Below are 22,979 nucleotides of genomic sequence, written 5' to 3' on the forward strand. Positions count from 1 at the left end.
TAGGCCCAAAACATACCTAAACCCGTTTCCCAGTTGAGCTTTCATAATATCACTTTCAATCCCGAGCAATACTTCGGAGGTACAACGAGCATGGATTGGAAATCTTAGCTGATATAATGGAAAATGGTTGTCGAGGTTACCAGCTGCAACCATTGCGACGTATTCTCACTGAATTCCCGTTTCTACCAATACACACTCCAAAGGAAATTGTTTATTTCACGTCAGACATCTACGAACAATGACGGGTACCTTTGCTAGTATATATATTTACTCCAAGAGAGATATATATATATATATATATATATATATATATATATATATATATATATATATATATATATACATATATATATATATATATATATATATACATATATACATATATATATATATATATATATATATATATATATATATATATATATATATACATACATATATATATATATATATATACATATATATATATATATACATATATATATATATATACATATATATATATATATATATATTTGGAGAGCTTGACAGGCAGAGCATATGTACATGGCAGTGACGTCATTACTTGCGCTCATTGAAAGCTGGAGAACTGCACATATATTTGGATTGGTTTGCTCCCGGCTGCATCCAGGGGATTCCATATAATGAGTGGATACCAGAGGTAATGTGCCATGTGGCAGATGGCACTTATCGCTCCCATTAAGGTACAGCATAGCTGGATGGGATACCTTAATGGCGGTTCACCACTGATGGTATGAAATCGCAAAGTAACATATATATATATATATATATATATATATATATATATATATATATATATATATATACATATATATATATATATATATATATATATACATATATATATATATATATATATATATATATATATATATATATATATATATATATATATATATATATATATATATATATATATATATATATATATAGTCGTGCAACTATGTATTTGTCTATATTGACGTCTCAGTTAACACCGGGAGAGTCATGAATAGCCAATCGTGAGCTTTACTCCGAGGCAATGTTCAAACAGCGGATTTTATTATATGCGGGAGGAAGAAAGAGAAGGAGGATGGCTAAAGTGTCTTCCCTGTCGATCCCACCGGCAGTCCCAAAGCCTTCAAAGAAAATAACTCTTTGAAGGTTTTTCTTTGATGGTGATGGATGTGTCCCTGGCTCCAATCTCTCTTGGCTTTGGACTTTGTTCACCTAGCATGTGCCTACATTACTCTCTTGGCTGTGGGCTTTGTTCACCTAGCATGTGCCTGCATTACTCTCGCTTGGCCTTGGACTTTGTTGGCTGTGCACGTGGGCTCTAGGCCAGACTATCTCACAGGCCTCTGCATGTGATTCACTCTCTTGGCCGGTCTCTACCTGCTCTCTGTTGGCTGCCAGACTCCCTCTCAGTGCACGTGTACACAACAGAAAGGCCTTGGACTTTGTTAGTTTTGCACGGGTTCATCGGGCTCTCCCTCTCGCTGCACGTGTGCATGACTTGGACTCTCCCTGTACGTGCCTTTGCCTGCTCCTGTTCGCGTTGGGGATCACCTTTGCCTGCTCGTGTTCGTGCTGGGGATCGATTTTACCTCTTCATGTTCATGCTAGTTATCGCCTTTGCCTCTTCGTGTCCGTGCTGAGGATCGCCTTTGCCTGCTCGTGTACGTGCTGGGGATTGCCTTTGCCTGCTCGTGTTCATGCTGGGGGTCACCTTTGCCCTGCTCGTGTTTATGCTGGGGATCGCCTTTGCCTGCTCGTGTTCATGCTGGGGATCGCCTTTGCCTGCTCAAGTTCATGATTTGCATCGCCTTTTCCTGCTCCTGTTCATGCTAGGGATCGCCTTTGCCTGCTCGTGTTCATGCTGGGGATCACCTTTGCCTGATCATGTTCATGCTGGGGATTGCCTTTGCCTGATCGTGTTCATGCTGGGGATCGCCTTTGCCTGATCGGGTTTGTGCTGGGGATCGCCTTTGCCTGCTCTTGTTCATGCTGGGGATCACCTTTGCCTGCTCGTGCTCGTGCTGGGGATCGCCTTTGCCTGCTCATGTTCATGCTGGGGATCACCTATGCCTCAACGTGTTCATTCCGGGGATCGTCTTTGCCTCTTCATGTTCATGCTAGTGATTGCCTTTGACTGCTCGTGTTGGGGACTGTCATTTTCCGGCCTGGTGCTCATTGGTGAGCTCAAGACAAAGGTCATCGCGAGGAGAAGCATCTTGTAAAATCATAAACATTTTGCCAACAGGATCCCAACGTTCGTTCCTTCTCCCCTCCCCCATGAATGTGTGCTGGGCGCCCTTGTTGTTTATTTGTCGTAATCGTCATAAGGTGTAAATTAAGCTAGGTTTCTGTCTCTTGTCCTTTTTTCTTTCCTATCGATAAGTTGCACTGTAAATACTTGAAAATAGTTATAATTGTTAAATGTTTCCTTTCCCTCTGTCCGTGAATGTCTTCTTCCATTGGTCCACCATTGCTCGCACCCAGAGTAATGATCGGCCATGACAAAATTAGTCTTAGGCCGGCGGTACCAACGGTTGTTCTGCCATCTAAATTTCCATCCAGGAACAAAAGAAAGTGGTATACAGCCGGAGTGAAGGTATGTTCCCCAATTGAAACCGTCACGTGGTACAGGTAAGCAGTGTTCGACGACTGGACTCTGCCATCGCGCGATGGACCAATTGGCATTCGAAGTTGCTGGTTCGCAACCTGCCAAATTATGAAGTTATTCGTGCGTGGCAGCCTCAGATCTGGAAAGTTCTGGAGGAAACGGAGGATAACCCCCTCGTACCCTGGGCCGTAACTATATATATACACTACATGACCAAATGTATGCGGACACCCCATCTAATTAGTGGATTCAGCTATTTCAGCCACACCCATTGATGACATGTTTTTTTAAATCAAGCACACAGCAATGCAATCTCCATAGACAAACATGGCATGAGAATGGGCCATACTGAAGAGCTCACTGACTTTCAACGTGGCAAAGTCATAGGATGCCACCTTTCCAACCAGTCAGTTCATCAAATTCCTGCCCTGTTATACCTGGCCCAGTCAACTGTAAGTGCTGTTATGGTGAAGTGGAAACGTCTAGGAAAAACAACAGCTCACCCACGAAGTGGTAGGCCACACAAGCTCACAGAATGGGAACGCAGAGTGCTGAAGCGCGTAAAAATCGTCTGTCCTCGGTTGCAACACTCACTACCGAGTTCCAAACTGCCTCTGGAAGCAATGTCAGGGCAACAACTGTTCATCGGGAGCTTCATGAAATGGGTTTCCGTGACCGAGCAGCCGCACACAAGCCTGAGATCACCATGCGTTGCGCAATGTCAAGCATCGGCTGGAGTGGTGTAAAGCTCGCCGCCATGGGGCTCTGGAGCAGTGGAAACGCGTTCTCTGAAGTGATGAATCACGCTTCACCATCTGGCATTCCAAAGGACGAATCTGGGTTTGGTGGATGCCAGGAGAATGCTATCTGCCCGAATGCGTCGTGCCAACTGCAAAGTTTGGTGGAGGAGGCATAATGGTCTGGGGCTGTTTTTTAATGGTTTGGGCTGGACCCCTTAGTTCCAGTGAAGGGAAATCTTAACGCTACAGCATACAATGACATTCTAGACAATTGCGTGCTTCCAACACTGTGACAGCAGTTTGGGGAAGGCCCTTTCCTGTTTCAACATGACAATGCTCCCGTGCACAATGTGAAATGGTTTGTTGAAATCGGTGTGGAAGAAATTGACTGGCCTGCACAGAGGCCTGACCTCAACCCCATCGAACACCTTTGGGATGAATATTGGAACGACGACTGCGAGACAGTCCTAATCGCCCAACAGCAGTGCCCTTCAGCTCTTGTGGTTAAATGGAAGCAAATCCCCACAGCAATGTTCCAGCATCGAGTGGAAAGCCTTCTCAAAAGAGTGGAGGCTGTTATAACATCAATGGGGGGTGGGGGGGACTAACTCCATATTAATGCCCATGATTTTGGAATGAGATGTTTGAAAAAACTAATAATACATGTATATAAAATGTGCAAATCAGTGACAAAAAATCTCAGTTTAATCCATTTTAAATTCAGGCTGTGACAAAATGTGCCAAAAGTCAAGGGATGTGAATACTTTTTGAAGTCACTGTATGTACAAGATAAAACATCTCATTGTTTTGCTGTAATATGTTCAGACAAACACAACACCATTTTATCAAGATTGATCAAAACCAATTAAAACATACGTCCCAATAGAGTTGTACCAACTCCAATTGGTGCATTGCACGAGAATTCTCAAAGGAGTGTTTACTCTGGAGACATGGAACCCTCTTCAATATCTCCACGGTCGGTGATTCAATCCAAGATGATCAGCAACACATGGCAAGATGAACAGCAGTACGAACGTAAAAAATTCGAATGTGTTATTTCAACGTATCAACATTGCTTTTGGGACATTTTTCATTTTCGTGGCAATAATAACAGTTGTAGGAAATATTTTGGTTCTCGGAGCAATTTCGAGCAACAAACGGTTGATGCAAGGAGCAACGAACTGTTTTGTGAGTTCACTCGCCTGTGCAGATCTGCTGATTGGTGCACTCATCATACCTCCTGGTGCTTCTCTTATGCTCACCGGCTATTGGAGTGCCGGTTCAACAATGTGTGCCGTGTGGACTTCCATCGACGTGCTTTCAGCAACTGCCAGTATCGAGACCCTGTGTGCGATCGCTATTGATCGATATGTGGCCATCACGTCTCCGCTGCGCTATCAGTCCATCATGACTCGCCGCCGAGCTTACATCATCATTATCTGCGTGTGGTTAATTTCTGCTGCAATTTCCGTCCTCCCAATCCACCTCGGCTGGTGGCGGTCAGACGATCCCGCAGCCCAGACTTGTTATGATGATCCAACGTGTTGCGATTTCATCACAAACAAATATTTTGCCATTATTAGCTCTGCGATCTCTTTCTACATCCCACTTATCATCATGATATTTGTCTATAATCGAGTATTAAAGGAGGCTGAACGTCAGGTAAGTGTTTTTGGTGTCCTCAATTTCATGTGACAAAGACTACTGTCATATTTTGTTTGTCACTTAAATGTTCTATGAAATATAATAGGTATGTCTACAGGTGAATTATTTGTCCAAATATGCAGACAACCCCCTTGTGGTAGTGTTGTGATCCATAGAATATGAATAATGCAGCAAAAGAGTAGATGATGCAAATTAATAACAAATAAAAAAATTAATATCTTGAAAAAATGTCTTCATGAATCACAAAATTTACTTTTATGACGATCAACTGAATTATTTCAATGGGAGATGAGAAAGTCTTGAGAATTTACTTGGCGAAACTTTCGTTTTGCAATAGAAATTCATTTAAAAACCGACTCCACAAGTTATTATCATCATTATAATATTTCAGTCAATCGATTGATAATTGTTTCATTTGTATCATACATTTACAATTAGCATTTTACGCCAGGTCTCTGCCATATTGACCAATTATATATAATTAAATTGAGATATGTGGGAAAATTACACACCCAGACCAGGAATCAAACCCAGGTCCTCGGGTGAACCGTACCAGTGCTCTGCCATCTGAGCTATCTGAGCGACCCTGAGTGAGCATGCAATTTTCCCACACATATATTTGCCACTCTCTTTCCGTCAATGCTTCCGGGGCACTCGCTGCCAACCATAGGAGCACCAATGGCCGGAACACGATAGGGTCTTCCTCCATTGGGGGGGACACATCCATATCCTCTATTATAAATAACACCGGGGGCGTAGAAAGAATGAAATAAACAAGTAAGGATACATTCAAAGTACACCGCCCCCATGCCAAATGATTAAATATCCCACAGCACGGCATTACCAGGGCACGTCCGGCCTCCGGCGCCCGGCAATACCGCAGTGCAGCTCATAGAGACTGCATTGGGAGGGAGAGTTGTGCAATAATTGAATGATAATTGCATAATTAAAATCAACAAAAGATTACAATAAAATATTTTCATAACCAATTGGCTAATAGCATAACTAAACCAGTAGTGCTTCATCCGAAGATGTATCTTTTGGAAATTTAATTAAATAGGTTATTAATAAAAAATTAAATAAAAAATTGATTAATCAATGAATAATTCATCGATTAAATGATTAATCAATAAATCAAAAATATCCTTCATAGCCACATCACCTGGCCACTGTCATGTCCAAATATTAGCTTCCTAGCTCAAAAGATGCCTGAGATATTGCCCAGATGAGAAATAGAATAAATAAATAATTAATAATGAAAATAAATAAATAATAATCATGAAAAAATGAAATAATTAATCAATTCACTAATGGAACACATAAACCACCACCATTTCATCAGAATCTGCAACTTTAAAAAACAATTTTTGAGTCATTAATCGAATAATTAAATAATTAATCGATTAATTGATTAATTGATAAATGGATAAATCAAAAATAGCCTTTGCAGCCAAATCACTTGGTCATTGGCATGTCCAAATATCATCTTCCAAACTAAAAAGGTGCCTGAGGTAATGACCAGAAGAGAAAGGAAATGTATAAGTACTTAAATAATCGCTAATAATTAAATAACTCTTCAATTAACTGATAAATCAAAAAACTATAAATATTGTTTTTGACAAAGTACTTGCTCACTCTTGTGCCGAAATTTCAGCTTTATAGCTCAAAGAACGGCTGAGATATCACCCGGACAACCAAGAAAACAAGAAAGAATGAAATAAAACAAGCACAGATACATTCAAAGTACACCGCCCCCATGCCAAATAATTAAATATCCTACAGCGTGCCATTGCCAGGGCGCCTCTGGCACCCGGCAATACCGCAGTGCAGCTCATAGAGAGTGCATTGGGAGGGAGAGGTGTACACTAATTGATTGATTAATTGTGTAATTAAAATCAATAAAAGATTATCATAAAATATCTTCTGAATCAATTGGCTAATAGCATAACTAAACCACTCGTGCTTCATCCGAAGATGTATCTTTTAGAAATTTAATCAAATAAGTCATTGATAAAAAATTAAATTATTAATTGATTAATCAATAAATAATTAATTAATGAAATGATTAATCAATAAATCAAAAATATCCTTTATGGCCACATCACCTGGTCACTGTCATGTCCAAATATTAGCTTCCAAGCTCAAAAGGTGCCTGAGATATTGCCGAGATGAGAAAGAAATAAATAAATGATTAATAATGAAAATAAATAAATAATAATCGTTAAAAAATTAATTAGTTAATCAATTGGCTAATAGACTACATAAACCACCACCATTTCATCAGAATTTGTAACTGAAAAAAATTTTTTTGTCATTAATCGAATAATTAAATAATTAATCGATTAATTAATTTATTGATTAATCAATAAATCAAAAATAGCCTTTGCAGCCAAATCACATGGTCATTGGCATGTCCAAATATCAGCTTCCTCCCTCAAAAGGTGCCAGAGATAATGCCCAGAAGAGAAAGGAAATATATAAGTACTTAATTAATCGCTAATAATGAAATAACTCATCAATTAATTGAGTAATCATAAAACAAAAAAATACAGTTTTTGACAAAGTACTTGCTCACTATTGTGCCGAAATTTCAGCTTCCTAGGTCAAAGAATAGCTGGGATATCGCCTGGACAACCAAGAAAGAAAGAAAGAAAGAAAGAAAGAAAGCAAGAAAACAAACAACCAGAGTGAAAACTGAGTTCTCCCTTTCAGCGTGCGTCACTGTCGAGCCACCTTCGGTGCCCGGCAATGACGTTTTGCAGTGCCTGGAGATGGCATAGCAAAGGAGCGGTGTACAACAACCAGAGTGAAAACTGAGTACTCCCTTCCAGCGTGCGTCAATGCTCAGCCCCTTCGGTGCCTGGCAATGACGTTATGCAGCGCCTGGAGATGGCACAGGAAAGGTGCGGTGTACAACAAGTACAGATACATTCAAAGTACACTGCCCCCATGCCAAATAATTAAATATCCGACAGCGTGGCATTGCCGGGGCGCCGTCAATACTGCAGTGCAGCTCATAGAGACTGCATTCTGAGGGAGAGATGTTCAATAATTGATTGATTAATTGTATAATTAAAATCAATAAAATACTATCACAAAATATTTTCTTAATCAATTGGCTAATAGCGTAACTAAACCACTGGTGCTTCATCCGAAGATGTATCTTTTAGAAATTTAATTAAATAAGTCATTAATTAAAAATTAAATAATTAATTGATTGATCAATAAAAATTAATCGATTAAATGATTAATTGATTAATTAATAAATCGAAAATAGCCTTTGCAGCCAAATCACCTGGTCATTGGCATGTCCAAATATCAGCTTCCTAACTCAAAAGGTGCCTGAGTTAATGGTCAGAAGAGAAAGGAAATTTAATTAATTCAATAAGTACTTAATTAATCGCTAATAATTAAATCACGCCTCAATTAATTGATTAATCAAAAAACAAAAAATACAGTTTTTGACAAAGGACTTGCTCACCTTTGTGCCGAAATTTCAGCTCCCTAGCTCAAAGGATGGCTGAGGTATCTCCCGGTCAAACAAAAATGAAAGAAAGAAAGAAAGAAAGCAAGAAAACAAACAACCAAAGTTTAAACTGAGTGATCCCTTTCAGCGTGCGTCACTGTCGAGCCCCCTTCGGTGCCCGGCAATGACGTTTTGCAATGCCTGGAGGTGGCACAGGAAAGGTGCGGTGTACAACAAGTACAGAGAAATTCAAAGTACACCGCCCTCTTCCTGTTCAGGCTGGAGTTCCCCAAGGCAGTGTTCTGGGCCCTGTGCTTTTTCTGGTCTTCATCAATGAGATCTCTCTGAGTCTCTTGAAAATCCTCTCGATCACTTTGCTGATTACTCTACTCTCTGTCGCTCCATTCCTCATCCCTCAGATAGGCAGTCTGCAGTCTCCTCACTCTCTGCAGACCTGGACAAAATCACAGACTGGGCAAACAAGTGGAACATGTCTTTCAATCCTCTCTTTTGCAATTCTTTCAATTCTTTCAATTCTTTCAATTCTTTCAATTCTTTCAATCTTTTCTTTTCTTTCAATTCTTTCATCTTTCAATTCTTTCAATCTTTCTTTCTTTCTTTCAATTTCAATTCTTCAATTCTTTCTTTCAATTCTTTCAATTCTTTCTTTCAATTTCTTTCAATTCTTTCAATTTTTCTTTGATTTCTTTGATTTTGATGATTTGATTTCTTTGATGATTTGATGATGATCTTTGATGATGATGATTGATGATTTCTTTGATTTGATTTGAATCTTTGATTTCAATTTTGATTTGATGATTTCTTTGATTCTTTCAATCAATCATCTCTTTCAATTTCAAACAACAACAATGCCAATCTCACACTCTTACGATGTCTTTCCGAAAAGACCGACTGGACAACCCTCCCATCCACTTTCTGAATAATCCTCTCCAAGAAGTTCTGTCACTCAAGCTTTTGGGTCTCACTATCTGCCATGATCTTTCCTGGGAAAACCACATTTCAAATCTGGCCTCCAAAGCCAGTCGCCGACTGGGCATCCTCCATCGTGCGAAGTCCTTCCTTGGCACACCTGAGCTCCTCACCACATACAAGGCTTTCATCCGCAGCTCAATGGGATACTGCTCTCCCCTCTGGGCTGGTGCTCCTGCCTCACACCTCCAGTCACGTGAAAAAGTAAGTACACCACATGTTAAGTTTTGACTTTTTCAACATATTTCAACATACAGCTATTTGATCTTCATTTCATCAATATTGATAAATAAAGGTGATATAATATAACAAATATCATGAAACATTTACATTTTGTTGTCCATTGTATAATTTAAATAAACATAAATGCAAATTTTGCATGTGGAAAAAGTAAGTACACCCCGACATTTATCACTACTTCAAAAACATAAAATTAGAATCAGGTGCAACAGCTCAGGTGCAAATGATTAGAACATCATTAGAGAGGATCTTGGAGGAACCTGTCTTATTTAAACCTCAGACATATAGTTTGGTTTGCTCTTTGTTGTTGAAGTGTGTGGAGTCACCATGCCTCTGAGGAGCTCTCTGAGGCCTTCAGAAAGAAGGTTATAGATGCCTACAAGTCTGGGAAGGGATTTAAAAAGATCTCCAAACAATTTGAAATCAATCATTCGACTGTCCGGAAGATCATCTACAAGCGGAGAAGATTCCAAACAACTGCCAACTTGTTCAGGGCAGGCCGCCCCAGCAAGTTCAGCCCGTGAGCAGACCGAAAGATGCTGAAAGAAGTCTCTAAGAACCCCAGAATGTCATCACAGCACCTACAGGTAGCTCTTGCTACTGTTGATGTCAAAGTGCACGAGTCTACCATTAGAAAGAGGCTGCACAAATTTGATCTACATGGGAGGTGTGCCAGGAGGAAACCTTTGCTGTCCAGAAAGAACATCAGGGCAAGACTAAAGTTTGCCAATGAACACCGAGGCAAAGACCAGCACTTCTGGAACAATGTGCTCTGGACAGATGAGTCAAAGGTAGAGCTATTTGGCCACAGTACCAGAAGACATGTTTGGCGAAAACCAAAGACAGCATTTGACCACAAGGACCTGATGCCAACTGTAAAGCATGGTGGTGGAAACATTATGGTTTGGGGCAGCTTTGCTGCATCAGGGCCTGGGCAGCTCAGCATCGTAGAAACCACTATGAATTCTTCATTGTACCAGAGGGTGCTTGAGGATAATGTGAGGCCACCTGTCGGAAAGTTGAAGCTCAACCGAAGGTGGACATTGCAATATGACAATGACCCTAAACATACCTGTAAATCCACCAAGAAATGGCTGAAAAGAAAGAAATGGAGGGTTCTGGAATGGCCAAGTCAAAGCCCGGATCTAAATCCCATCGAAATGTTGTGGGGGGATTTGAAACGAGCTGTGCATGCAATAAACCCCTCAAACATCGCACAGCTGAAATAATTCTGCATGGAGGAGTGGGCAAAAATTTCTCCCGGTCGATGTCAGAGACTGGTAGACAGTTATAAGAAACGCCTACTTGAGGTTGTTTCTGCCAAAGGGGGCAATACCACCTTTTGGAGCCAAGGGTGTACTTACTTTTTCCACGTGCGAAATTTGCATTTATGTTTATTCAAATTATACAATGGACTACAAAATGTAAATGTTTCATGAGATTTGTTATATTATATCACCTTTATCTGTCAATATTGTTGAAATGAAGATCAAATAGCTGTATGTTGAAATATGTTGAAAAAGTCAAAACTTTACATGGCGTGTACTTACTTTTTCACGTGACTGTAGCTCGTCTTCACGCTGTTGAAACCAAAGTGTTCAGAATCATTGGAATCTCCCGCGATGAAGCTAACTCCGAGGGCCTTTCACTCACTCACCGCAGGCAGGTTGGTGGTCTTTCCATGCCCCCCAAGCTCTCTCTGGGCTCTGTCCACCAAATATTCCTACAGGTCGCACAAGATCTGCCTGCAACCCTCTTATGGTGAAACTGCCAAAATCAAGAATCTCTGCTCACATTCACTCCTTCATTCCTCTTTTCTCCCGCCTCTGGAACAAACTCCCTGACTCTCTTCAATCCCACTCGTCCCTCCAGGTCTTTAAAACAGCTGTTCACCACCATGTCTTATCTTCCCCCATCCAAAACCTAGATCTTTTCTACCCCCGCTAAGTACATCCCAAATCCACTTTTTTGAAATACCAACTTCTTTCCTGGAAATCCTTGGTGTCCTTGTGTTTTATACTTCTCCCACCCCCCACCCTCCCCCTTCCCACGCCTCCTCCCCCCAAGCCCTCTCCCTTCCACACATCTCCCGATGTCCCTGCTCTCAAATGTTGTGTTTGTGTGCTTCCCCTTCTCTCCCCATCTTGTCTACCGCTCCCTCTTTTTATATATTTTGTTTGTCTGTTTGATTTTTTTGTGTGATAAATGTTAGCTCTTTCAGGAGCCTCGATTCTGTATCCCCAAAAAAAAAAAAAAAAAAAACCTTCATCTTACCCTACCCCTCCCCTCCCCTGACCTGCACCCTATGCTCACCCTCTCTCTTCATTAACGGTATGGACTTCAAACATCCGGGGCCTTCGCTCAAACCTGACTGATCTCTCCATACAGGTTGCTTCTGACCATCCAGACTTGATCTGCTTAACAGAAACTTTCCTCCTTCAAGATGTCTCTGATTCCTTAATATCTCTTCCTGGTTACTCCCTCCTCCGGTACGATAGACCTGAGCCTCGTTCTGGTGGTGGGGTGGCTATCTTTATCAAAAACTCTCTTCCTCACTCTTCCTGCACTGCCCTCTCTCCACCCCACCCACCAGGCGTACCTCTGGCTACGGCTTCCTCTCCGCTCCCACCTTTTGTTCATATGTGTTCTGTACCGTCCTCCAAACAGTGATGACTTAATTTACATTTAGCTGTCTGACAACATGGACCAACTTCTATCCACTCAGCCCAACTCTCTCTTCCTCATATGTGGCGACTTCAACTGTCATCATGCCAGCTGGCTGGGTGTGGGTACCTCCCACACCAGCCATGGCACCTCAGCAAAGGACTTCTGTGACTCACTGGGATTGACACAATCTGTCAATATCCCGACCCGGGTCTCAGTCAATGGAGTGTCTTCTCTTCTAGATTTGGTGATGACAAACCTCCCTGAAAATGTCTGCTGCTCTTCTTCTGCTCCATTCGGTTCTTCTGATCATGTGCTTGTTAAAGTGGACATCTCTCTGGTCATTCTCAGAGAGCCTCCTCAGCGTCGACGAGTCTGGCATTTCACTCAGGCCGACTGGCACGGTCTTCAAGCAGCCATCAATCATCTGGACTGGTCTCCCATCTTTACTGCTTCTGACATCAATTCTTCCTGGGAATTCTTCCAAAGCAAACTGCTCTCTCTCATGCACAGATTTATCCCATCTCGTCTTCAGTTGTCTTACCCTTCCTCCCGTCCATGGTACACTGAATCTTGTGGTGAGGCAGTTGCCCTGAAACAACTTGCCTTTGCCTCTTGGAAGGCTAATCCAACTGAAGGCATTCTCAGTTCCTTCCACCAAGCTCAGAACAAGTGTGTGTCTACTCTCAGCAGTGCCAGGAAGCACTGTCTCTCCACACTCAAGAATGAACTCTCAAACCTGTTTCCTTCCTCCAAATCCTGGTGGCGTCTTGTCAAATGCGTTTGTGGTGTTTGTTCCCCCTCCATCCCCTCCCTCACCTCAAATGGCTACACAGTTGACATCGCACGCGACAAAGCCGAATTCCTCAACTCTGTGTTTGCCTCCAAAATCTTGTGTCCAAAACCCATCTCTCTCTCTCTGTTCCCACCTTACCCAGTCGAACCCAACTGCTCCTGGACTCTGTGTCCTTCTCTCCTGACAAGGTGGAGATGTTTTTGTCAAACCTCGACAATGGTTCTGCAACTGGACCAGACGGCATCAGCCCACGGGTCCTAAAATCCTGCTCTGCCGCTCTATCTCACCCTATCTCTGTTCTTTTCACCCTCACTTTTGCTCAAGATCATCTGCCAGCATCTTGGAAATCAGCAAACATTACCGCTTTGCACAAAAAGGTGCTAAAACAGATCCTTGCAACAACAGACAAATCAGCCTGCTCCCAATTATCAGCAAAATCATGGAATCCATCATTGCTTTGGATATCAAATCCTTCCTCTTCTCAAATGGCTTGATCTCCGATCATCAATTTGGATTCAGACCAGGTCATTCTACTCTGGACATGCTGCTTCTGCTGTCTCAACAATGGATGGAGGTCCTCAATGCCAAACAGGAAATCAGAGCTGTCTCCCTTGACATATCACGTGCCTTCGATACAGTCTGGCACCCAGCTCTGCTCACCAAACTCTCCTCACCAAACTCTCCTCCTGTGGTATCCATGGAAATCTCCACGCATGGCTTGTGGACTTCCTCTCTGGTCGTAGTCAATGTGTGGCCCTGAATGGATTTCTCTCATCTCCCCTTCCTGTTCAGGCTGGAGTTCCCCAAGGCAGTGTTCTGGGCCCTGTGCTTTTTCTGGTCTTTATCAATGATCTCTCCGACTCTCTGGAAAATCCTCTCTATCTCTTTGCTGATGACTCCACTCTCTGCCGCTCCATTCCTCTTCCCTCAGATAGACAGTCTGCAGCCTCCTCACTCTCTGCAGATCTTGACAAAATCACAGACTGGTCAAACAAGTGGACCATGTCTTTCAGCCCTGACAAATCTCACACTCTTACTATTTCTCTCCGAAAAAACCGACTGGACAACCCTCCCATCTACTTTCTCTACAATCCTCTCCAAGAAGTTCTGTCGCTCAAGCTTTTGGGTCTCACTATCTGCCAGGATCTTTCTTGGGAAAACCACATTTCCAAACTTGCCTCCAAAGCCAGTCGCCGACTGGGCATCCTCCGTCGTGCGAAGTCCTTCCTTGGCACAACTGAGCTCCTCACCACCTACAAGGCTTTCATCTGCAGCTCAATGGAATACTGCTCTCCGTTCTGGGCTGGTGCTCCTGCTTTACACCTAGCTCAGCTTCACGCTGTTGAAGCCAAAGCCTTCAGAATCATTTGAATCTCCCGCGATGAAGCTGATTGTGAGGGCCTTTCACGCACTCACCGCAGGCAGATAGGTGGTCTTTCTGTCTTTCGACTCCTCTCCGGTCTTCCTCCCCCAGCTCTATCTGTGCTCTGTCCCCCAAATATTCCTACAGGTCGCACAAGTTCTGCCAGCAACCCTCTTCTGGTTAAACTGCCGAAATCTAGGCTCTTTACTCACCTTCACTCTTTCATTCCTCTTTTTTCCCGCATCTGGAACAAACTCCCTCACTCTCTTCAATCCCACTCCCCCCTCCAGGTCTTTAAAACAGCTGTTCACCACCATCTCTGATCTTCCCCCATCCAAAACCTTGATCTTTTCTACCCCCGCTAATTCACCCCAGATCCACTTTTTTTGAAATTCCAACTTCTTTCCTGGAAGTCCATATGTTTTATACCTCTCCCACCCCCCTTCCCATGCCTCCCCCTCCCCAAAGCCCTCTCCTTCCCACAGATCTCTCCATGTCCCCGCTCTCAAATGTTGTGTTTGTGTCCTTCCCCCTCTCTCTCCATCTTGTCTACCGCTCCCCTTGTTATATGTTTTATGTGTCGGTTTGTCTTTCTGTGTGATTAATGTTCGCTCTTTCACGAGCCTCGAAGTTGTATGCAAAAAAAAAGAAAAGAAAAAAAAGAGAAAGGTAATTTAATTAATTAAATAAGTACTTCATTAATCGCTAATAATTAAATAACTCCTCAATTAATTGATTAATCAAAAACAAAAAATAAAGTTTTTGAGAAAGGACTTGCTCACTTTTGTGCCGAAATTTCAGCTTCCTATCTCAAAGGATGGCTGAGATATCGCCCAGACAAACAAACAAACAAACAAGAAAACAAGAAAGCAAAAAAACAACCAACAAGAGTGAAAACTGAGTGCTCCCTTTCAGCGTGCGTCATTGCCGAGCCCCCTTCGGTGCCCGGCAATGACGTTATGCAGCGCCTGGAGATGGCATGGGAAAGGAGCGGTGTACAATGAACAGGATTATAAATAATTGAATTGATATATATACACAAAGAATTAAGTTAAGCACCCCCCCCGTTTTTTTACAACCTCGCACATTACAAGTTTGTTGTCGTCAAAACAGTGTAATATACCCATGATATTGCTATATTTTCTGGAGAAGTGATATTATGGTCACATAAAAACATAACAATCATGCCGTTTTCAATATTTTATTCTGAATAATTTAAGGTGAAATTTTTTGGGAATTTTAGGCATATTTTCACCTCAATTTAAGTATGGAGCTATAGGTCCATCACGGACAGTGTGGATGACGTTTATGTTTTCTAACGTACAGTCATTGTTCTGAGAAGACCTCTAGCGATCTTTGCGTCAATAACGTGTGTAGGACCCACGTGATCGGATCACTGACTCAACCAATCACTTTTTTTCACTTTGATCACTCAATTTCATCAATGGATAATTGCTAATGTCATACCAATCATTATTTGATCTCACATACCTTAGAATATATGCCAATGTATACATATACACAAAGAATATATATTAGGGGGTGCTTACCTTAATTCGTTGTGTAGGGGTGCTTAACTTAATTCTTTGTGTATATGTGGGATTGCCCAGATAGCTCAAATGGCAGAGCACTGGTGCAGTTCACCGGAGGGCATGGGCTTGATTCCTGGTCTGGGTGTGTAATTTTCCCGCATGTCATTTTCACCGTAGGACCTGGCGTGTAATTTTCCCGCAATCCTGTTGATGAATTCCATGAAAATCGTCACGCACGTGTGATTCCGTCACATTACCTGGTCTGCCTCACTGAGAGTAGTACTCGTCTGTAGCCATGTGACAGTTCTGGTTCAATACATATAATTGAATTCTCTCTGCTCTTCTTAGCATTCAAGATAATTACCTTATATGTTCAAAATTAGAGTGCACATGGTGATTCCGTCACGATGGAATTCATGTGTTAATAAATGTATTTGTCTGAACTGAATCAATCATGCAAGCTGCTGAATTATTGAGGTTGTGATATTATTTATTCCGAAATCAGCCATTCGATGTCCTCGGAAAAGTTATCGAGTGTAATCAACTACTTGTGTGTGATAATACTTTTACATTTTTAATAGTCGATGTCCACTGGAGTGAGTGATTTGGTGGTGGAGAACACGAAGCATTGTTGCTTATTCTCTCATGGGTGTGCTGCTCATCTGTGTGGAGAAGTTAAATATTCCTGCAGATATTCCCAAATATTCCTGCAGGACGCACAAGAACTGCCAGCAACCCTTTTCTGGTGAAACGGCTAAAAGCAAGACTCTCTGTTCACCTTCACTCTTTCATTCCTCTTTTTCCCTCCTCTGGAACAAACCCCCATACTCTCTTTAATCCCACTCCTCCCTCCAGGTCTTCAAAGCAGCTGTTCACCACCATCTCTTGTCTTCCCCATCCAAAACTTTTATCTTTTCTACCCCCGTTAATGCACCCCAAATTCACCTCTCTCAATCTCTGACTTAATTATTGAAGGTCCAAGAAGTGTCCATTTCTTTATCCCGTGTACCCCGTCGCAGCCCTCTCCCTTCCACAGGTCTACCGAAGTCCCTGTCCTTTACTGTTGTTGTGCTTGTGTGCTTTCCTCTCTCTCCCCCTCTCGTCTCCCGCTCCCTTCATTTAATGCTTTATGTGTCCGTTTATTTTTTTTGTGTTTAATGTGTTCGCTCTTACATGAGCCTCGACTTTGTATACAAAAAAAAGTGTTCCTAATACTTTAATACAGCTCAACTCATATCAATGTAGTTGCTCTCTGCTAAGCCACCTCTCTGGCAGTCAGCATAAACTTTGTTGTTGAAATTACGTTTGATGAACGAGTCGATATGCATAAGAAAAGCTCAAGTGTTATTGCTCCTTTAGGCGAAGCTGATCATCCTGCGGGATACGCAACATGGACTGAATGGACAAAACCTACAGGATCAAGCAAAAAACCTGACGGTGTCCATCAGTGAGAAGAGGGCATTAAAAACACTTGGTCTGGTCATGGGGGTCTTCATTATGTGCTGGCTTCCTTTCTTTATTGCAAACCCTTTGAACGTTTTATGCGATTTCTGCATTCCCAATCCTCTTTTCATCTTTTGCATCTGGCTTGGTTACATTAATTCAACATTTAACCCTTTCCTCTATTCACGAAACCCTGAATTCATGGCAGCATATAAAAACTTCTTGTTTTGCAAGATGGGACCATCTTAACATTTGAATACAATACAAACTGGAAAGAACATTCAGAGCTTGCAGACCCTCACCAGGACTTGTTTTGTGTGGTGTATTTTGTGTGTCAAATAAATGGAAGCATTTACAAAAAAAAGGTCTGAATGGTCCAAAGGGCAAACTTCTGAAAAGGTGTAAAGGAGTAAAGGTCAAAGTTCTGAAAAGATCTAAAGTGGTCTAAAATAATGTAAGTATTTCTACAAAGGTATACAAGGGTATAAAGGGGTCCAAAGTGGTTGAAATGGTCTAAGCTTAGGGATCTACATAGTCTAAGGGGTGTAAAGATCTGAAGGGTGTAAAGGGTCTTAAAAGATGTAAGGGGTCTAAAGGGTGTAAGTTAATGTCTTAAGGGTCTCTATTGTATAAAGGGGTCTAAAGCATCTTAAAATATCCAAAAAGGGTCTAAAAGTCAAGGGGTCTAAAGTGTATTAACAGGTTTTAAATATGTAATGGTCTGAATGTGTAAAGGTCTGAAAAAGTTATAAAAGGTTCTAAAAGGGTAGAAATGGTCCAAGGAGTCCAAAGGGTATACAGGTTTGAAGGGATCTAAAGGTAATAGACATACTCACTTGCAAATGAAATCCAATTAATAGACATAGAACTCACATTTCATGAGCACATAATTAATCGATGTCCTCACATTGAATTACTACGTAATTAATGTACATACTCACATTACAATAGCATGGAATTAATAGAAGTTCACATGTTTGAATGAAACGTAATTAATAGACGTCGTACTTACATTTCATTAGTACCGGTACGTACTTGAGTAATAGACGTACTCAAATTATGTACCATTATCATTATTTACCATATCAATAGCAGGGATGCATGGAATGGAGTTCCATGGAAAACCCTCCCTTTGTTTGGGCAGTGTATAGGCAATCATTATAGTATTAATACGTTATTGCGATACAATTTATTATCTTCAACAATAAAAGTCCCTCATGGCCATGGGAGATAACATCGTGAGTTCTGAAAAAATACACCGCCTCAATAATGAACGTTAGTTAGTACAGTATTATTGGCCTATACGAACAGTGTCATTGGAAGACCCATGACATGTACGCTTTTGAAATGATTTTAACAATCGCTTTGCGTTTCACACTGAATGAAAAATGCAAAGGTCGAGCATGGTGATTTTAATATATTGTTGCGGATCTCGGGTTCGTCGACGTACTAAGGGGGGATTAAGCCCTACTCCCCCTCGAACTCTGAGTCCACGAGGTCGCCACCCACACTACACTCATGGGGGACGGATTGTTAAGCAATTCCAGCCGCCGAGCCCGCAGCTACGTGCGGAAGGGTTAACGGTCATGACCCGAGTACCTTCAACACACGCAGTCGTGAGAACGGGGACTGAACCTCGCACGAGTCACGCTGGTATTGAACGCCCGAGCGGTTGTGTGTCGAGTAACTCGTGCCGTTGACACTATTGAATCCGATCGAGCGGTTTTAATTCGTGCAATGCGAGGCCAATGTTGAAAGGACGATGCCGGCCAGGTTGGAAACAAACCACAGGATTTATTACAATGTATAGTATTCACAGGAAAAGGACACAGCGAAGAATCTTAACGGCCTTACCTACGGTCCCAGACAAGGGCCCTCAGATTAGTTCGGGGAAGGGAAGGAAGAGGGGAATGTGCCCAAAGCGTGGCCGCTCGTGCAGTTTGCCTGGACAGGCTCGTTTGGCGGATACCCCCAAGGATCGCTCCAACCCCAGGACACTTCAGCCGGGGATGTTCCCGGCAGGGGCATTGATCACGGTCGTGCACGTAGCAGGAATCCGAGGAGCGTATCTCAAGGTCAGCGAGGCAGAGCGCGCATGGCAGAGAGCATCTATTTGCAGGGAGTCCAGGCAGAGAGAGCGTCGGGGCAGAGAGAGAGTGAGCAGGGGTCCTGGCCGGGTTATATAGCCCCACGGATCCCCCCTCGAATGTTCCACGGGCCTCCATTGGCCGCCTGGGGTCACATGTCGTGACAGCCCCTTACTGGTCACCCTCGGCCACTCCCTTCAGATCCCATTGGCTGCAACGTATTGGCCACTCCCTCTAGCTCCCATTGGCTGTTCGCTGCTCACTGGCCACGCCCTCCAGCTCCTCCCTCGGGCCTGCAAGGCCTGGTCGAGGCCCATGACACGGCACTTCAGGCTGCATTGAGGCCTGCCATTATCCTGCCTGCCTCAACGCATACTAACACTGGGAAGGAGACTATACTTCACATTTAATAAGAAATAACTAACTATGCGAGGCTACATGTTGTGGTGTAACTAACAATGGGGGGGAGGGGGTGCCTTTATTCGCAAAACCGCAACACGACCCCCCCTCTCCGACCAGAATCATCCCGAGTCGACCTCAGTCGGAACGACCGGAAGAGTTTGGTATTCAATTTTTACATTTACCTTTAATGTGACACATAGATGTAATCACCCAACATTTACTCAAACCCATGTGTGCGACGTCATTTACACGAGATATGTCCCTGCTAATGCATTGAGCAGCCAATCTAACAGACTCACACCCACAACTGTTCACGTATTTCTGGAATTTTGAAACTGAACACATAGCCAGTGGGCAAAATTCTTACAGTCACGTGAAAAAGTAAATACACCCCATGTAAAGTTTTGACTTTTTCAACATATTTCAACATACAGCTATTTGATCTTCATTTGAACAATATTGATCGATAAAGGTGATATAATATAACAAATATCATGAAACATTTACAATTTATTGTCCATTGTATAATTTAAATAAACATAAATGCAAATTTCGCATGTGGAAAAAGAAAGTACACCCTTGGCACGAATAGGTGGTATTGCCCCCTTTGGCAGAAACTACCTCAAGTAGGCGTTTCTTATAACTGTCTAGCAGTCTCTGACATCGACTGGGAGAAATTTTTTGCCCACTCCTCCATGCAGAATTCTTTCAGCTGTGCGATGTTTGAGGGGTTTCTTGCACGCACAGCTCGTTTCAAATCCCCCCAACAACATCTCGATGGGATTTAGATCCGGGCTTTGACTTGGCCATTCCAGAACCCTCCATTTCTTTCTTTTCAGCCATTCCTTGGTGGATTTACTGGTATGTTTAGGGTCATTGTCATGTTGCAAGGTCCACCCTCGGTTGAGCTTCAACTCTCCGACAGATAGCCTCACATTATCCTCAAGCACCCTCTGGTACAATGAAGAATTCATAGTGGATTATATGATGGTGAGCTGCCTAGGCCCTGATGCAGCAAAGCTGCCCCTAACCAAAATATTTCCACCACCATGCTTTACAGTTGGTATCAGGTTCTTGTGGTCAAATGCTGTCTTTGGTTTTCGCCAAACATGTCTTCTGGTACTGTGGCCAAATAGCTCTACCTTTGACTCATTTGTCCCGAGCACATTGTTCCAGAAGTGCTGGTCTTTGCCAAGGTGTTCATTGGCAAACTTTAGTCTTGCCCTGATGTTCTTTCTGGACAGCAAAGGTTTCCTCCTGGCACACCTCCCATGGAGATCAAATGTGTGCAGCCTCTTTCTAATGGTAGACTCGTGCTCTTTGACATCAACAGTGGCAAGAGCTCCTTGTAGGTCCCGTGATGACATTCTGGGGTCCTGAGAGACTTCTTTCAGCATCTTGCGGTCTGCTCTCGGGCTGAACTTGCTGGGGCCGCCTGGCCTAAACAAGTTGGCAGTTGTTTGGAATCTTCTCCACTTGTAGATGATCTTCCGGACAGTCGAATGATTGATTTCAAATTGTTTGGAGATCGTTTTAAATCCCTTCCCAGACTCGTAGGCATCTATAACCTTCTTTCTGAAGGCCTCAGAGAGCTCTTTTGATCTAGGGATGGTGACGCCGCACACTTCAACAACAATGAGCAAACCAAACTAAATGTCTGAGGTTTACAGAAGAAAAATTCCTCAAAGATCCTCTCTAACGATGTTCTAATCATTTTCACCTGAGCTGGTGTAACTGATTCTAATTTTAGGTATTTGAAATAGTGATCAATGTAGGGGTGTACTTACTTTTTCCACATGCGAAATTTGCATTTATGTTTATCTAAATTATACAATGGACTACAAAATGTAAATGTTTCATGATATTTGTTATATTACATCACCTTTATCGATCAATATTGTTGAAATGAAGATCAAATATTGTAGCTGTATGTTGAAATATGTTGAAAAAGGCAAAACTTTACATGGGGTGTCCTAACTTTTTCAAGTGACTGTATATACATTTATATATATATATATATATATATATATATATATATACATATATATATATATATATATATATATATATATATATATATATATAATATATATATATATATATAATTTATATATATATATATATATATATATATATATATATATATATATATATATATATATATATATATATACATATATATATATATATATATATATATATATATATATATATATATATATACATATATATATATATATATATATATATATATTTATTGTTGCGGAACCCAACGTCGGCCTATGGTTCCCCTTCGAGGGGGGATTTAGCCCCTCGTCTGTTACGGACCGACGTGGTCCCGGGGGTATGACGCCACGCCCGGTCGGCGCTGGATAGGGTTTTAGGCCCACAAGTCCTATGACCTAAATACCAGCGCTTCCTGGTACGCGAAGGAACACCCCCCGCTCACGGCCGCAGCGTAATGGATGTTGCGCCGAGCGAAGCGAACCGCGGCGTGAGCCGTTTACCAAGACTAGACCCGATCCTGGAACGTTGGCCAAATCGTGCCACAGATATTCAATGAGGGAAAAGACAAAGCCGACACGGATGTGAAGAAGAAGAAGAAGAAGAAGACCAAAAGGGTTTGAAATACGAATATTATTTATTTGCTATTTACAATGAAAAGAAACCAAGGAGGAGGAAGGATAATAAAATAAAGCAGAAAGAGGGATGGACCAGAAGGACACAGTGAAAATTCTAGCTTACCTATTACAGTCTTAATTAATACCCAGGGACAGAAGAAACAAAGACAGACTCACACGGGGAATGGAGGCAGGAGTGAATGGCTGGACCGGGAGGAAGGTTCAGCTCGGACCAGAGGACGGCCGGGCCGGGAGGGAGCAGCCGCCGCCCTTCCTCAACAGCAACGCTGCCGTCAACGCTCAAGCGGCGGCGGTCAAAGCTGCGATGGTTCAAGCTGCTGTGG

The 22,979-nt window shown here is 42.2% G+C and overlaps 1 protein-coding gene across 1 annotated transcript; it reads left to right on the forward strand.

The window, feature by feature from the left end:
- The first annotated feature begins 4,383 nt into the window (after window positions 1-4,383).
- LOC137417172 (beta-1 adrenergic receptor-like) lies at window positions 4,384-17,774 on the forward strand. The gene is made up of 2 exons (XM_078779960.1): window positions 4,384-5,028; window positions 17,442-17,774. The coding sequence occupies exons 1-2, from the start codon at window positions 4,384-4,386 to the stop codon at window positions 17,772-17,774; spliced, it is 978 nt and encodes a 325-aa protein (XP_078636086.1).
- The last annotated feature ends 5,205 nt before the right edge of the window (window positions 17,775-22,979 follow it).

This window comes from Myxine glutinosa, chromosome 1, assembly GCF_964187855.1.
Source record: "Myxine glutinosa chromosome 1, kmMyxGlut1.1, whole genome shotgun sequence".
In the NCBI taxonomy this organism is placed as follows: Eukaryota; Metazoa; Chordata; class Myxini; order Myxiniformes; family Myxinidae; genus Myxine; species Myxine glutinosa.

What these genes read in the sequence shown, in the direction of transcription:
- LOC137417172 (XM_078779960.1), top strand. Translation starts at nt 4,384, where the DNA reads ATGAACAGCAGTACGAACGTAAAAAATTCGAATGTGTTATTTCAACGT. An exon ending in TAAAGGAGGCTGAACGTCAG is followed by an intron (nt 5,029 to 17,441) that starts GTAAGTGTTTTT and finishes TTGCTCCTTTAG; the next exon opens with GCGAAGCTGATCATCCTGCG.